The sequence below is a fragment of the Clupea harengus genome, chromosome 11 (assembly GCF_900700415.2).
Source record: "Clupea harengus chromosome 11, Ch_v2.0.2, whole genome shotgun sequence".
Lineage (NCBI taxonomy): Eukaryota > Metazoa > Chordata > Actinopteri > Clupeiformes > Clupeidae > Clupea > Clupea harengus.
In genome coordinates, this window is record NC_045162.1 from 8,960,427 (window position 1) to 8,976,085 (window position 15,659).

The following is a 15,659-nucleotide window of genomic DNA, read 5'->3' on the forward strand; positions in this document are numbered from 1 at the left end:
TTCCAAATTGTTTTGTGGTTTTTGTTACCCTGATATAAGAGAAAGATGAATACATTCAAGGCAGGAGCAGCCAAACCTGACTAATATAGTCGAATACCTATCAACAGAGTTGATCCAAACCTTAGTAATATAGTCGAATACCTGTCAATAGAGCTGATCTAAACATAAATGGTCAGTAATATAGTTGAATACTTATCAACAAGTGCCGATCCATATATAATTGGTCACTAATATAGTTGAATACTTATCAACAGAGCTGGTCCATATATGATTGGTCACTAATATAGTTGAATACTTATCAACAGAGCTGATCCATATATGATTGGTGGCTTTGTGTTCTGCCTGCTACTCACGCCACACCCAGGACAACTAGAGCAGCAGCAGACTGAATCTGACACCAGTATAACATTTTTATGAGTACATCAGATAAACGTGGCTTTCATTTGCCAGAGGGCAGGTGTGCTGTTTGAGCTGGTCAGATAATGTAACGTGCACTAAAGACCCTCATCCCATCCTCTTTGGTGTTATAGCTCTAACTTGATTTTTCTATAATAACATTGATGTGCTGCTAGTCAGTTGCATGCACGCACACAGACACACACAAACACACACACACACACACAGACACAGACACACACACACACACACACACACACACACACACACACACACACACACACACACACACACACACACACACACACACACACACACACACACACACACACACCTTCTGGGATCTGAGCTCTTGTAGAATCTAACGATTACTATCAAGCCCATGGGGACTTTTACACTGTGATATTAAGTTTATCTTGTAAAAGTGTATACTAATATTATAAGTATGCAGAGATTATCCATTAATTTAATAAAAAAGCACACTGCACCTATGGGGACCTACTTTCAGACTCATCGCAGGCTGCTCCTCCATCTAAAGACAGCAGCGACACCTTGTGGATTACAAGTTACAAGTCTTTTATTTGTCAGATGCACAAAATGACACAGGGTCAGACTGGGCACTGAAATTCTTACGACAAGACGCCTACCATAACATCATGATGATCAGGATGGAACCGGTTAAACCGCACAGAGAAAAATGACTCTACACTTAAGATTCAGTGTTAACAATAAAAAACCTACCCTCACCCCCCAAACTCATGCATATCACATACAAAACATTATTTTACCACACAGTGGTAAATGTTCCTCAGAAAGCAAGTTATGGGTATTGTGTTTAACTTCATCGCTGGGCTGCTACTTCTCACTGCAACAAGTTAACCCCATGAATCTGTCCAACAGACACTGAAGTCAGCTGCAGATAGAGGCTATGCAGCTGGACATATCCTGATGAATTTGCCCTGCCAGTACACATTTTCACGTTACTCAAAAATAGAATGAATGATTCATGACAAATCCAACTCCATCCCATCAAGAAAATCCCTCTCAAAAGCCTCTTGGCAAAATATAAGCTACTACCATTGTTCGCTATTAGTAGCATTATTGCTACTCTTACTGATATTATTTTTTTTTTTTTACTAAATTCACATTTTTATAAATTTCTCCTTATGTAGTGCATTGGCTTGTGATCTACCTTGCTTGCATGTCATTTTGGATAATCTGCCAAATGAATACACTTTTGTAGTGGTGTAGTGATTCACTATCATTTGTCACCACAGGCAATACTGGTATGCACAAATGGGTAGAGCATGAATGAGTCATCACGTGGCCTCCAATTAGAGACGGAGAAACAGCAGGTGTGGAGGAGAGTGAAGGAGAGTCCAGGGTGGAGACAGAGAGCAGGTGTGGAGGTGGGTGAAGGACAGTCCAGGGTGGAGAGAAGGACAATAGAGGGGTTGAAAGGAGGCAGGCGTGGCATGCTGGCATAAAAGACACAGCTCATCCCTACCTCCCTCATTCTGCTCAACACCCTCCACCACTCTCTCTTCGCTGGAATCACATCCTCGTCACACCTGTCGGTGAGTTTAACTGGCTTTAGACTACGCTTGTGTGAGGGCCTTGGGTTATGCTGGCGCTTTACTATCTGTCAGGTAAACTTGCACGTCTAATGTGCAATCCTATCACACTGCTGAGTGAGATCGACATTGAGAAGTCTGAATCCTAAGTTTCTTCTGAAGGCTTGTTCAGTCTAATGTAATACAGCAAAACATGAAAAGGGTGCCTGAGGGCCCAATACTTGTTCTTCCTGTCTGTCTTGCTCTGCGTTATGATGATTTTATATCGACATATTCGATCTCACCATTAACCCTTGGAAGAGTTTGATCACAAATATATGCGATTTGAGCTGGTTAGTGAAACCATGATTGTGATGAGAATCAACTAAAGATTTAATGTAAAAATTTGAGCTCAATACACATTTTCAAGTGGTTGAACTTTAATATCACCACTATGCAATTCCAAAAAAAGAAACACTTAAAATGATGAAAAACCCTCTCATGAAGGGGTAAAAAGTCACGCGCCTTTATACGTTTACAGTTTACAGTTATAAGACTGTTCAATCAGAAACAATCTACTAAAACTTTCCTATCATTGTATTTGGAAACCATCACTGGCACTTCTCTATGTAGAAAGCACTTCAGGGGGGAAGGATTCTCTTTCCCCAGTTATAACATTGTAAAATCTAGAACAATCTGGCCGGCATTAAGCTGCCGCTACACCCTCACATGTTTTGATTGACACCTGTATCCAAACTGAGTGACAGCTGTTAGTGTAGGTTAATCTTAGGGTGCCACCATACCACCACTGTGTGGCACTCCCAAGGCTCGTCACTGTGCTATATTAACTTAATATGTCGTTCAACTGGTAGAGCAAGGTGCTAAAAACACAAAGGGCTCAGGGTGTAGCCTGGGCGCTCTTCAGACTTGACCACACCTGTACTGTCACTTCAGTTGAATCAATGTAAATTATATATATATATATATATATATATATAGTATATATACATTATGTTGTCCACAATGTGAAGAACAATGAGCTCATAGCTACAGCATGTGGGTCTGTGTAAAGAACTGTTTTGCAAACCTGTTTGAATATGTCCATACTCAACACTCACCTCTCTGTGTTTTACAGTAATCATGACTCAACTGCAGGGAGCTATGATGGCACTCATTGGGGTCTTCCACGAACATGCTGGCAAAGACCAGGCCCTGAACAAGGCTGAACTTAAGGGTCTCCTCGAGGCTGAATTTGGTGGTGCTTCTGGGGTAAGACTTACCTCAACGGTGCACAAATGTCTATTTCAAATCAACTTGGAGGATCTTGAAATTCTTAGATGCACCAGGCTTAGAGAGCAGTTAGATAGAATACGTTATTTGTGTCCACAAAAAGAATGATTACCCAGCACTAGAAATAAGATAAACAGATTCCTTAAATATCCTTTGATTTAAAACATTTTTTTAAATTACTTTAGTCTCACAGCAGTAACTGTTCACTACTCTGAGATAAATTTGGCAACGCTGAACACCATACTCTCTTCTCCCACCAGAATGCAAAGGACAAGAATGTTATTGATGAGATCTTTAAAGGATTGGACCAGGATGGCAGCGGATCAGTCAACTTCACCGAGTTTGTCACCATGGTGGCTGCCCTTACTGCCGCAACCCATGAAATGCTGTCCCAACAGTAGATAGAAAAGTCGTTTTCATCTACACAAACCACACCACTAAATAGCGCCACTGCCCTATGTACCGCTACAGCCTATTAATCAGTTTCATTCAAATGTAATTCTTATGTTGTAAGCAGAAGTATTAACTAATTGAAATAAAGAATTGTGGGTACATCTTTCTGGTTGTATTGCTCTCTCTCTCTCTCTCTTTCTCTCTCTCTCACACACACACACACACACACACACACACACACACACACACACACACACACACACACACACACACACAGGTTCACACCACTACTAGAGGGAGCTCTCTGTCCAGAGTTCTGGATCTTTAATCCATGAAGGTGTCATCAATTCAAGAATATGAAAACAACAAGGTCCACCAGCCAAAAAAAATAAACATTCACACTGTATCTCACACACGCTTACAGGAATATGTGCTTCAACTTTTAACCATCTTGTTAATAGAAAACATGTCCGAAATATTTGAAATAAACGAATTAAATTGGTTCCAAATTGTTTTGTTGTTCTTGTTACCTTGATATAAGAGAAAGATCAACACATTCAAGGCAGGAGCAGCCAGACCTGACTAATATAGTCGAATACCTATCAACAGAGCTGATCCAAACCTGTTTAATAAAGTCGAATACCTATCAACAGAGCTGATCCAAACCTGTTTAATAAAGTCGAATACCTATCAACAGAGCTGAGCCAAACCTGAACGGTCACTAATATAGTTGAATACTTATCAACAAGTGCCGTTCCATATATAATTGGTCACTAATATAGTTGAATACTTATCAACAGAGCTGATCCATATATGATTGGTGGCTTTTATGTTCTGCCTGTTACTCACGCCACATCCTATGAAGACCTACTTTCAGACTCATCGCAGGCTGCTCCTCAATCTAAAGACAGCAGCAACTCCTTGTGGATGGAACCGGTTACACCGCCCAGAGAAAAATGACTTTACACTTGAGATTCAGTGTTAACAATACAAAACCTACCCTAACCCCCCAAACTCATGCATATCACATACAAAACATTATTTTACCAGACAGTGGTAGATGTTCCTCAGGAAGCAATTTGTGGGTATTGTGTTCAACTTGATCGCTGGGCTGCTACTTCTCACTGCTTGTCCGTTCCAGCTCAACAAGCTAACCAACTCCATCCAATCAGGAAAATCCCTCTCAAAAGCCTGTTTTGCAAACCTGTTTGAATATGTCCATACAACACTAACCTCTCTGTGTTTTACAGTAATCATGACTCAACTGCAGGGAGCTATGGTGGCACTCATTGAGGTCTTCCAGAAACATGCTGGCAAAGACCAGGCCCTGAACAAGGCTGAACTTAAGGGTCTCCTCGAGACTGAATTTGGTGGGGTTCTTGGGGTAAGACTTACCTCAACGGTGCACAAATGTCTATTTCAAATCAACTTGGAGGATCTTGACATTCTTAGATGCACCAGCCTTAGAGAGCAGTTAGATAGAATACGTTTTTTTGTGTCCACAAAAAGAATGATTACCCAGCACTAAAAATAAGATACAGATTCCTTAAATATCCTTTGATTTAAAAGAATATTTGGAATTACTTCAGTCTCACAGCAGTAACTGTTTTCATTACTCTGAGATATTGTTGGCAACACTGAACACCATACTCTCTTCTCCAAACCAGGATGCAAAGGACAAGAATGTTGTTGATGACATCTTTAAAGGATTGGACCAGGATGGCAGCGGATCAGTCGACTTCACCGAGTTTGTCACCATGGTGGCTGCCATTACTGCCGTAACTCATGAAATGCTGTGCCAATAGTGTGGCGTTCGTCGCCTAGACGAATAACAGGACTCAATAGTCACTGCGTTTCAACAATGAATGGCTGTTTATTCAGAACATGTGTAGCATCTCTTAAGTGCAATCAAAAAGGTGACGGCGCGTACATGCGCATATGGTTTATATATTGAACGTAACAATATCACGCATGACATCACATGACATCTCCCCCCTTTTTTCAAGTATGCATTACATAAACATAAACATAAACCCTCTTTGTTTTAGTCTCCTGTTAATTGTTACTATTTAAGCAAAAATCTCTTTAACACAGCCAACAAGATTTTTTTTTCTTTTTCTTTTCTCTGAACATCTCTAACTAAGGGTGTGGGTAGACTACCACGATCCCTTGAGATGGGACAGGGTTTATTCTGCCCTGTATGTCCTTCATCTCACTAGCTCACATACCTTGGGTTTGGCTTTACAGTCCTACCAAACCTGGTGACAACTTGACCCGAGGACTTAGGGGTACTGGGGGGTTCACTGGGAATGCTCTGGGTGTCGCCAAAGTCCGGTTCCGCTGGCCCCTCTAGGTCTTGTTGCTGAGGAGAATCCGTCTTTGGAGGTAAGGACGGCTCTCGACTCACCAGCTGGATGTGGCGCCGGTTTCTCCTTGGAGTGTTGCCTTGCTCTGTCTCCATAGTGAAGGAGCGTGGTGTAGCCTCCTGGCGCTTCACAGTCGCGGTGGTTGTCCAGGCCTTTTCTCCATCAATCTTCAGCCTCACTTTATCACCGATGCTAAGTGACGGAAGAGGTTTGGTGGAGTACCTGCGGTTGTAGTACCTTTCATAGCACTTCTTTGCTTTTGCATCATTTCTTTTGATGGTTTCCAGGTCAGGCCACACTGGCCGCAGGTTCTCTTTCAGGACTGGAAGTGTTGTGCGGATCTCACGACCCATCAACAGCCTGGCAGGGCTCTCTCTTGTTGGTTCTGTTGGAGTTGAACGGTAACTCAAAAGTGCCAGGTGGGGGTCATCCTGTTTCAAGATCCATTTTGCCGTCTTTACAGCACGTTCGGCCATGCCGTTGGATTGTGGAAAATGAGGACTTGAAGTCACATGTTGGAAATCATACTCTGCTGCAAAGCATCTGAACTGTTCAGCTGTGAATTGTGGTCCGTTATCGGTCATTAACTCTTCTGGTGTTCCGTAACGTACGAAGATGCTTTTCAGTTTTTGTATGACTGTTTCTGAGTTTGTCTTTGGCAGTTCCAAGATCTCGAGCCATCTTGAAAAGTAGTCAATTACAATTAAGTACTGACGACCCTTATGCTCACACAAGTCAGCAGCTAGCTTCTGCCAAGGTAGGTCTGGCAGTGGTGTCGTGAGCAGCGGTTCTTTGTTCTGGCTTGGTCTGTGGATACAGCAGTGTTTACATGACAACACAAGCTGTTTCACGTCACTGGCTATGCCTGGCCACCACACAGCACCTTTGTAACGTTCTCTGCACTTGGTAAGGCCTAGATGGCCCTGGTGTATCTTCTGGAGCACTTCGTCTCTCATGCTTTCAGGGATCACAATCTGTTTACCACGGCGCAGCAGTCCATTGGCTTCACTAAGTGAGCCACGCTCTTTGAAGTAGGCACTTGCCTGTAACGCTACACTCTTAAGATGTTCCGGCCACCCTTTGTGGATGTACCTGAGGACACACTGGAGCTCGCCATCTGTCCTGGTCTTGTCTTTTATCTGATTGATGACAGGCTTTCTCACCCTAAGGTCATCCTCAACTGAGTCGACGTATGCTCGCACCTCTGCCTCCAGGTCACCTGGTGGAGTGTCTGCCACAGGTTGCCTGGACAGGGCATCTGCTACTACTAGTTGTTTTCCAGGAACATATTCGGAAACTGGATTAAACTTCATTAACCTGATGAGCAGGCGCTGACAACGTAAAGGTGTAGTGTCAAGGTCTTTTGAATTGATTAGGGTTACTAAAGGCTTGTGGTCTGTAAGTAACTTGTATTTCTCGAGACCGCACAGGTACTGATAGAAACGTTCTGATGCCCACACTCCTGCGAGGCACTCCTTTTCGATCTGAGCGTACCTCTTTTCAGCGTCAGTCAGGGTGCGTGAACAGAAGGCCACTGGCTTCAGTCTTCCATCATGGCTCTGCATGAGGACTCCACCGAGCCCATAGCTGCTGGCATCAGCACTGACGACCGTTGGCTTTGCTGGGTCAAAGAACTCTAGGACCGGAGCTGACGAGATTAACTGCTTCACTTCTGTGAATGCTTGTTTTTGTTGCGGTCCCCAGCACCAGTCACGCTCAGACTTGAGCAGCTCGTTGAGCGGTTGGAGCACGGTGGACAGGTTCGACAGATATCGTCCGATGTAGTTCACCATCCCCAGCAGCCGTCTCAACTCACTGATGTTTTGGGGCGGATCCATTGCCACAATGGCCTTGACCCTCTCTGGGCTTGGTGCAATGCCGTCTTTGGTCACCACTTGCCCTAGGAAGTCCAATTCTGGCTTGTTGAACCGACATTTCTCCTTATTTAACCTTAGACCTGAGGCCTGTATGGTCTCCATGACCTGCTTGAGTCTCTGGTCATGAATTTCTTGTGTTTCACCAAACACCAAAATGTCGTCCATGTAGACAACTGTCCCGTCGTGCCCCTGCAGTAGCTCAGACATCTTTCGTTGGAAGATTTCGGGCGCTGACGTGATGCCAAAGGGTAACCTTTTGAAGCAGTATCTGCCCAGCGGTGTGATGAAGGTGGTCAGACGTGCACTGTCTTCTTTTAGAGGGATTTGCCAAAATCCACTCTCGGCATCCAGGCTGGAGAACACTGTACTCTTGGCTAACTTGGGAAGTATATCGTCCAACGTAGGTAAGATGAACTTCTCTCGTTTCACATTCTCATTAAGTCTTTTTAAGTCCACACAGATTCTTATTTTTCCATTCTTTTTAATCACTGGCACCATAGGAGCACACCATTCAGTTGGTTCGGTTATTTTCTCTATTATGCCCATTGACTCCATTCTTTTCAGTTCCTCCTCTACTTTGGAGAGTAAGGGAATAGGAACCCGTCTTGGTACGGCTACACTGTACGGCTCTGCATCATCTTTTAAGGTGATTTTCACCGGATCCCCTTTGAGTGTGCCCAGACCACTGAATGAGCTGACTTCATCCAAGCGCTTAATTAAGCCTAGCTTAGTAGCCACAGTTCGGCTAAGGAGGTTTTCTCCACTGGTTTTCACAACCACTACACGGAAACAGCAGTTTCGTAGCTGTCCATTGACATGGGCTTTCATTTTGGCTAAAAACTGCCCCCTTGTGGCCACAACGCCGCCTGGACTTTGCAGTGTGTTTTTCACCTCTACGAGTTTGGGCTTTTCCTTTAATGTTTCATATGTGGTTTCAGACATCACTGATGCATCCGCACCGGAGTCAATCTTGAACGAGACTGGTGTGTGTGCTACAGTCAGAGTAGTGCGCCACGGTGGCACATCCTCAGCTAACAATGAATGCATCATGCTTTGCTCCTGTTGCACTGAACCTAAGAACATGCATTCTTCCACATTAGCCTCAGTTATTTCATGTACAGATGCTTTTGAGTGGCACACGGCAGCGTAGTGTCCTACTTTGTTACACTTTAGACACTTTTTCCCTTTTGCAGGACATTCTTCGCCATCGTCATGATTACGGCCACATCTTGTGCATGTTCCTTTTCTATTCTTTATAAATGTCTTTCCTGAGTAGCCAGTTCTTTTGAATTCTTTCTTTTTAACTGACTTTATGTTGTCCACGTGCTGTGCCTGTTTCTCTCCTTCAGTGTTCTGAGATTTTATTAACTCGCAGTGTCTCGCCATTTCAATTGCTGTGCGCAATGTGAGATCACTTTTCATTTGAAGTTTTTGTGACACTTGTTTATCACGAATTCCAATCACTATGCGATCCCGCATCTGTTCATCTTTCTGTGCTCCAAAAACACAGTTTTCAGCAAACTCATAAAGCTGCCTGACGAATGCTTCCACACTTTCCCCGGGAAGTTGGGCACGTGAATGGAACTTTGCACGTTCATAGATAACGTTGCGCTTCGGGATGAAATGTTCATCAAACTTGGCCATTACTACATTGTATTTGTCGCTATCACCTACTGCTGTGAACGTGAATGACTTGAATATGTGCTCAGCCTCTGCTCCCATTGAATATATCAAGGCATTTACCTGTACCACTTCGTCATCCTCCGCGAGCAATGATGCAACTCGGTATCTGGCAAACCTTTGCTTCCAGTCCGGCCACGCTTCGGGCTTGTGAAAGTCGAACTGCTCAGGCGGGGAAAACTTGGCCAAAGCCATGGCGATGCACACTTCAGTACCAACAAAATCACGTCTTCACACACTTTTCTTCTGACACCATGTGGCGTTCGTCGCCTAGACGAATAACAGGACTCAATAGTCACTGCGTTTCAACAATGAATGGCTGTTTATTCAGAACATGTGTAGCATCTCTTAAGTGCAATCAAAAAGGTGACGGCGCGTATATGCGCATATGGTTTATATATTGAACGTAACAATATCACGCATGACATCACATGACAAATAGTAGATAGAAAAATCGTTTTCATCTACACAAACCTCACTACTACCACTAGATGGCGCCAGTGTCCTACAGCCTATTAATCAGTTTCATTCCAATTAAATTATTATGTTGTAAGCAGAATTAACTAATTGAAATAAAGAGCTTTGGGTACATTTGGTTTTGTATTTTACTCACACACACACACACACACACACACACACAAATTCATCAGGTGAAATTCGACTCAAAGTGTCATGATCTGTGTCAAATCTACATAAATCTGTACAACACATCAGTTGCAGATAGAGGCTATGCAGCTGTACAAATCCTGATGATTTTGCCCTGCCAATACACTTTTTGACGTAATACAAAAACAGAATAATGAATTACATATCCAACTACATAACTTTTGTCATAAAACACAGCGCTACTGTTTGTTATTGGTATTATTGTCATCGTTACAAATATTGTCATATTAGTATTTTAACAATTTTTATCATATACGATTATTCTCAATGGTTTATCATCTATGGTGTCTACTTGTTATCTACCTTGTTTGTCATTTTGGATAAAATCATCTGCCAAATGAATAAACTTAGCCTTAAATTTTTATTACAAATTGCTGTGGTTACAGTATAGACCAAGTAGTCTTCTGAATCACTCTTTTGAATATTTTGGAAGTGCTTTTGCACAATCATCTGCTGTTTAGTCTTACCTCCCAAAACATCAAGGTATCTTGTCATTGTGTAAATCATGACATGCAAATTTGTTAAATTAGATATCCAGATTGATCAGGATTCATTACATTTGTCGAAAGCGAAAGCATGAGTGTAAAACCTCATATAGGCCACCAAGCCAGAGGGTAAAACAGGTAAATGTCTCATCATGATTGGATAAGATTCCTTGGTTCTCAAGGAATTGATGTGGCATGCAAAATTGTCCCACTGTTTTTCACCAATCTTCAACAATCACTTGGAGCCTTGTTGAATTTAAATTGTTGCCAATGACATGAATAGCATTAAAGTTCCTAGAAAAATAATATTCAGTTAGTTGGTGACATGCAAGAATCTGGTATTATTATTATTATTATTTAATGTATCTTCTATAGCACTTGGTATGGTGATAAATAACTGTGAGTGAAAGAGATACAGTACAAAGCAACTTTGGAAAGAAAGACTTCCGGGATATACGTTTATTGAGCCAACATGATCAAATATATTGTCTGTATATCATCATGATTGGATAAGATTCCTTGGTTCTCAAATAATTGATGTGGCATGCAAAATTGTCCCACTGTTTCAACGATCTTCAACAATCACTTGGAGCCTTGTTGAATTTACTGCCACAACCCACAAGCTGCTTGATTGCCTGCAAACACCACTGGACTATTCAAATAGATGGGGCATTGGGTTTGGGTTTGGGTTTGGGTTTGGGCATCTAGATGGGGCATTGGGTTTGGGTTTGGGCATCTAGATGGGGCATTGGGTTTGGGCATCTAGATGGGGCATTGGGTTTGGGCATCTAGATGGGGTATTGGGTTTGAGTTTGGGTTTGGGTTTGTGCATCTATTGGGTTGGGTTGGCATTGGGTTTGTGCATCTAGATGTCTGTGGTTTAGTAAATTGGACTTGTCAAAATATGTCCACAGTCTGTAGATACCAACATTTTTGTTTGATCGGAGACGTGTCTTAAAAAGACAGTTTCTGATAATGATATTGCCATCAGTGGTTCTGCACAGATGGAAAGACCAAGGGAGCTACGTACGTATGTAAAGTCGACTTTTCATGTTACTCTGTTGAAATGAATGTCTGTCCGACAAAGCGTTGCGTTTTTAGTAGTGCTGTCAGTTTAACGCGTTATTAACGGCGTTAACGCAAACCCATTTTAACGCCGTAAATTTTTTTATCGCGACATTAACGCGATTTTTTTTTTTTTTTTTTAGATTAACATTCTTTTTGGCCTCGCAAACTGTGTAGTAGGCTAACGTTACGGTTTGAGTTAATAGTGAGCGCGATACGGCGAAATGGATGATAAAAAGCTTCTGAATGGAAAGTTTACTTTTAAAAGTTGTGTTGTGCAAAAGAAGCGAGCTTCACTGTTGTCTGAAAATGTCAACAGGCAGCTGAGCTGGCTGAAAGCAAAGAAGTAGTAGGCTTACCTTTTATTGGTAACCTAACTGTTACAGTTCATTGTTTCTGAAATAAGAGGCCTGACTGCTATGTTCCCAGCACACTTGGAAAAAAGAAAATATTAAGCCATGGTTTAACTGCACTATAGGCCTTGTTTACCTGAAATGTGCACTTTATAATTTTATTTTGTACCGCCCTGTTTGGCAATGTTGGTTTTCAATAAAATAAAACATTTGCATAAAGCAAGCCAATCCACTTTTCCATGTTGATAAGGGCATTAAAATAAAATGATGGAAAAAATACATAAACGAAGGGACATTTAGAATAGATAAAAAATTGCGATTAATCGCGATTCATTTTGAGTTAACTATGACGTAAATGCGATTAATCGCGATTAAATATTTTAATCGTTTGACAGCACTAGTTTTTAGCTATAGATTTAATGTTAGAAACTAATAGCCTGTGCAGCAATGTTACAGGCCACATTCAGGTGGTAAGGAAGCGCTATCCCCGCTTACTTCTGTGCTTGCATAGACTCCTCAAGATGATGTTATTTCATTAGGTGATAGGACTGGGATTGGATGACAGCAGACTAACCCTCACCGTGACTCAGTGAATTTAACACAAATTATAAACCCCCCCCCCCCCCCCCCCCCCCCCCCCCCCCCCCACCCGCCCAAATACTAAAACACCCAACAAGTCTACCCTAACTGACTTAATTCTGACAAATGAACCTGACAAATGTACACAGATTGGCATCTTTCCTAATGATGTGAGCGATCACTGTGCTGTGGCCACAGTGCCAAATAGCACATTTAGAAAGTCAGACCCACAGATTGTAATGAAACAGAATTTCATTTTGTCAACTGTTTTTTTTACATGAGCTTTTTCACTGTGATTGGTGTAAGGTTTACACCCAGACCCCCTTATTGTTGAGCTGAGATGTTGAGTGAGTATGGACAAGGATTTATGCTGGATAGATGAATTAATGGACATGCTCCCCTAAGAGAATTCAAGATCAGAGGGAGAGTAAATCCCCTGGTTTTCTGATACCTTATCTTCATTCATTCATGAAAGGAATCTAGCATGGGCAAAAGCAAGGACATCTGGTTTAGAAACTGATTGGTCTACTTTTCTATGTTTAAGAAATAAATGCACTGTCCTGGTTCATCAAGGTAAATCACAGTTTTCACAAAATGATAGCATTTCTGGAATGCTATCAAATTACTGAATTATGCTACAATATCCTGCGGTCTACCTGAACAGATGGGGATGCTATGCAAATTACTGACAGAAAGAAAATAATTGTCTTCTAATTGGCACTTTGCTTCAGCTGGCTACTTTTTAGTTTTTTAAGTGGAGCCTAATCAGTCCTCTTCAGATACACCTTTTCCGAGAGTTACTACAGAAATAGAGGGCACTTTTCCCTTGTGCCGTTCACTAGGAAAATGGTTCTTTCAGCCTTAAAAAAATATGAATTCTAGAAAGTCTGCAGGACCTGATGGCCTTGATCCATCTCTCTATTTTTAATTGATCACTCCATTCTTGGGCCGTTATAGTTCACTAAATGATATTTGTGAAAATATCATTAATGCCAACGTGCACCTGTGTGCAGATGACACTATAATTTATTGTTTAGCTCCTGTACAACTTCAGGATGCTTTTGCAGTAGTACAGGATATCGAATTAAATCAAAGTTCTAATGCTCAAAATAACAAATGTATGTTATTTACGAATTCGCTATGACACACTTCAAGAACAGTTAAAACTTAATTAATTCCTCCTGCTTTCTGATTTTAAAGATAGTATTGGAAACTTTAAAATTTTCACTGAATGCTTTTAGATTGTTTTGTTTTTTTGCCACACATTGATTTTGTACTTTATTTGTTTTATTTCTTTTTTTGTATTCATTTTTGTGTTTTCTGCTGTATGTTTTGAGTTTTAAGCTTGGGCCTGCCTTTTCTTGGCAAATAAACAAATAAATAAACGTGCCAACAACAGAGAGAAAAGTAGTTTTCATCCACATAAACCTCAAAACTACCACTAGATGGCACTACTGTCCTATGTAACACCACAGCCCATTAATCAGTTTCAGTCAATGGTCATTCGAAAACCATAGCATAAGAAACACTTTGTATAGCATATAAAACTACTTCTTCTCTCACATATAACAGATGTCATATTAAGTTAATATGCTGTAAGCAGAGAATTAATGACTCATTTAAATAAAGAGTTTTCGGTGGTGGCATTCTGATACTTGTGTAGTGTGTGTTTTTTGACAGATAGTCTTCACATTTTTCAACAAACCGAGCAAAAATGTTTGCCACTCGCTCTTTTTGTTAATTGTTTTAAGTCGATGACTTGTTTAAGATTATCTTCCCAGGCAAATACAACGGGCAGCTAAGTGCAGGGTCTGAAATGTATGACGTACTTACTGCATTCATCCAATCGCGTGCCTGTGAAAGTGCCGGTGTAGGTGACGTTTATGTCAACATGCTGCGGTGCTGACAGTGAGAGGAGACTAATTTAGTTAGTTAACTCACTCTGTCTACCTATTAATCTTGATCAAACACCCTAATGTGAATGTAAAGGTAACGTTTACCATTTTAAGATGTGTGATAATTCTTGTCTTTATTCATATGTGTTTTCTAATAAATGCACACGACTTCATACAATGTTGCAATATATTGTCTGTGTATCATCTAAGCCTTTCATTTCTCACAGTTAAGATCACCACATCATAATAACAAACCAACCTGTGCAATTTTCTGGGAGAAATGTACCAATTCAGTGTTTCAGTGTATTGACTGTATAGAGAGTGCTGTAGCTGAAGAGGCAGTGCAGAAATGTAACCTAGTAGAAAGCCAGAATGCTACTGCTGCACCAACCAACACTGGCTATCAGTGGCAATGCTACAGTCATTTCACCAACATAATAAAGATAAAACGAGCACAGAGGAGAAGAGAGAGGGCAGATTTGCTTCAAGAAGCTGCAAATAAAGGTTGGTATAAGACATACAGTATAATGTATAAAAAGTAAAGGTGAACTTAATCATGAGCTTGAACCCAGTCCAACTTTGAATCTGTAGAGGAAACCAACACTGTTGAGATTAAAATACCACCACATAATTCACAATAGCCTCTTTCACAGCAGTCACACCATCATGAAATAATATGGCAGCATGGCTTGGCAATAGCAATGATATAACAGAGGATAATTAATTGAAGCACAACATATGCTTCTGTGATGCAGTGACAAAACATTTGAAGCAAAGCAAAGACTGTAATTGGCCATGTGACAGTCATCATGGCACATGGCAGTAAATGCTATGCCATCCGGATGAATGCAAACGCTACGGTAGATTTTCAGGAGCTTAAAACAATCCAAGAGGAGGCAGACACCAGGATGCTGTTGCATGCCGCTCATGCTGCAAAAAACTGGACAAACATCGTAATAAGGAGCCCGGACACAGTTGTCTTTGGCACTGTCTTTCTGTAGCCACATCGACGCTAACCTCTATTTTCACACTGCAAAGGGGAGAGAGTCCCAGATAACAGA

The 15,659-nt window shown here is 41.4% G+C and overlaps 2 protein-coding genes across 2 annotated transcripts; one reads left to right on the forward strand and one right to left on the reverse strand.

Annotated features, from left to right (window-relative positions):
* Positions 1–1,526: 1,526 nt before the first annotated feature.
* LOC116222503 (ictacalcin-like) lies at positions 1,527–4,001 on the forward strand. The gene is made up of 3 exons (XM_031576894.2): positions 1,527–1,973; positions 3,085–3,218; positions 3,500–4,001. The coding sequence occupies exons 2-3, from the start codon at positions 3,090–3,092 to the stop codon at positions 3,638–3,640; spliced, it is 270 nt and encodes an 89-aa protein (XP_031432754.1). The 5' UTR covers positions 1,527–1,973; positions 3,085–3,089; the 3' UTR covers positions 3,641–4,001.
* Positions 4,002–5,847: 1,846 nt separating this feature from the next.
* LOC116222364 (uncharacterized protein K02A2.6-like) lies at positions 5,848–8,703 on the reverse strand. The gene has a single exon (XM_031576083.1). The coding sequence runs from the start codon at positions 8,701–8,703 to the stop codon at positions 5,848–5,850; it is 2,856 nt and encodes a 951-aa protein (XP_031431943.1).
* Positions 8,704–15,659: the final 6,956 nt, after the last annotated feature.